At 38.4% G+C, this 1947-nt stretch overlaps 1 protein-coding gene across 1 annotated transcript in view; it reads left to right on the forward strand.

Annotated features, from left to right (window-relative positions):
* The first annotated feature begins 223 nt into the window (after nt 1–223).
* The window catches only part of mRpL33 (mitochondrial ribosomal protein L33), a 36393-nt gene continuing 34669 nt past the window's right edge, over nt 224–1947 (forward strand). The window contains exon 1 of the mRNA XM_070134030.1: nt 224–358. Coding sequence (XP_069990131.1) covers nt 261–358 — 98 coding nt within the window. The 5' untranslated portion in view covers nt 224–260. The remainder of the gene's footprint in view (nt 359–1947) is intronic.

The raw sequence follows: 1947 nt of genomic DNA on the forward strand, positions 1-1947 counted from the left end.
AGAGAGACAGACAAACAAACAGACTGACTGACATACAGACATATATTTAGGGAAGGAGAGGAAGAGAAAGAGAGAGTAGATTTTTTTTAACCCAGCGAGAATAGCATTAGTTCATGTGGATTTCTTGAAGTGACATGAGAGAAAACAAAATGTGCAATGTGTTCAGTTATAGCTAGTTTAAATGTAAATCGGTGTTGCTAATGCTTTTGAATATCAAGAATATTTAGTAACGTAATATTATCACTATTGTTTAATATTCAATGGAAAACACAGAAATAATTTTCCAAACATTTATAGTTTTTCTGCAATCTCGCCCATCTTTAGAATCAGTGTTGGATGCACAGAGGTCTATAGAATTGTAAGTAATGTCTTCTTTATAAATAAACAATAAAACTGCTCGTTTGTTTCCTCTGTAGTGCAAGGAGAATGTATTATAGCTGTTAGGCTGTAATACAGATATCGAAACTTAGTAAACTGTTAAATTTTCACAATACCTTCGCATAACCGATCGCAATGATTTTGGCCATAGCTTCCTCTCACCCTGTAGGACATATATGTAGGTATTATGCGTAACCCCCAAGCCCCCACATTCTTGGCCCTGATAGCAGGGGAGGCAGGGAAATTGCCGGGTAAACTAGCTGTGATTCAATAGCACAATGAAGATAATATCATACAATGCTGCTGAATGTAGGGGGTTGTGCCCCCTACAATCCTCCCATTGGAGAAAACCGGCCCCCAACCCCCACAGTGGAAGACAAAGAATCCTCCAACTGTTCAAGGCAGGGTAGAATGTAAGACAGGAGGACTTGACCGGATTGGAAAACACAAATGCTTGCAATGACGCCCATCTTGGACTGCAGCTCTAATCATTTTTGCTTGCACCCAACGTTCTTTCTTGTAGGTAAATGACATCCAACATAATCAGCGCAACAAAACAAAACAAAGGCCATCCATATCTAAATATGACCATGAATAACAATCACTTAATTATGAATTCACTGCAGAACATCAGAACATGATTGTCCTGTGCTCGTAAATCACAGCCCATACATTGAAGTCACAGCCTGTACATTGTCATTGCTTGTTACAACATGTCTTGGAAAACAATATACATTCCAGTAATTGTCACTGATAACGATGCACCCTCCCAGAGCACAAGTCAAAGAAAATTGAGCATAAGCAGAAAGAAATTGATGTTTTTCTGCAGGAAATCCAATGATTTCATTGATTCTCGGCTTTGTTTCTACTGCGAATGAATTGTTCAGGAGATCAAGTACCATTTCTCTATCAACGATCATGATTTGATAGATGTTAGCAGGTTAGGGCATGAAGTATATCAGGGAAATTATGGGATAAAACAGGTTTAGATAAGAAGAATAATGATCAGAAATGTGTAAAACTAGCACAAAAAACGCTTAAAATTGGCCAATGAAACTGTGTAACAACCATCTTTGGAATTCTATGGACTGATGTGTCAAAATTCAAAAACTGCAGGAATTTCCAAAGTTCCAAATCCCCCCCAAAATATTGACCACTAAACCAGCCTATTATAATAATTTAAGTTGCTGTGATTGGACATGCCTTTTGGGCACTGCCTGAGCCCTCCCAACACCCCCCAGGACACATTCTCTTCACCTTGGTATGTATGGCAAGATAGAGCTGCATTCACACTGTAAATAATAAACCAGATACCTTTATATATGAAAACGTTAAACTTTCGTTTGCTTCTTTCTACTGTCTGGATTTTAATAACTTTTTTGGGCATTTGGAGCTCTTGATGGGCCCAGATATTAAACTGGCACAGTTACTTAAGTCTAATTTTTCTTTGTTGCCCCTGTATAAATCTTAGATATAACCCAGAATCAACACAACACTAGAAACACATTTCTCACTCGCGTTCTGTCACTGAATGGCCGGCTTCGAACTGTCAAACCTATCGGCTGTAAA

This window comes from Penaeus vannamei, chromosome 19 (genome assembly GCF_042767895.1).
Source record: "Penaeus vannamei isolate JL-2024 chromosome 19, ASM4276789v1, whole genome shotgun sequence".
NCBI classification, from domain to species: domain Eukaryota; kingdom Metazoa; phylum Arthropoda; class Malacostraca; order Decapoda; family Penaeidae; genus Penaeus; species Penaeus vannamei.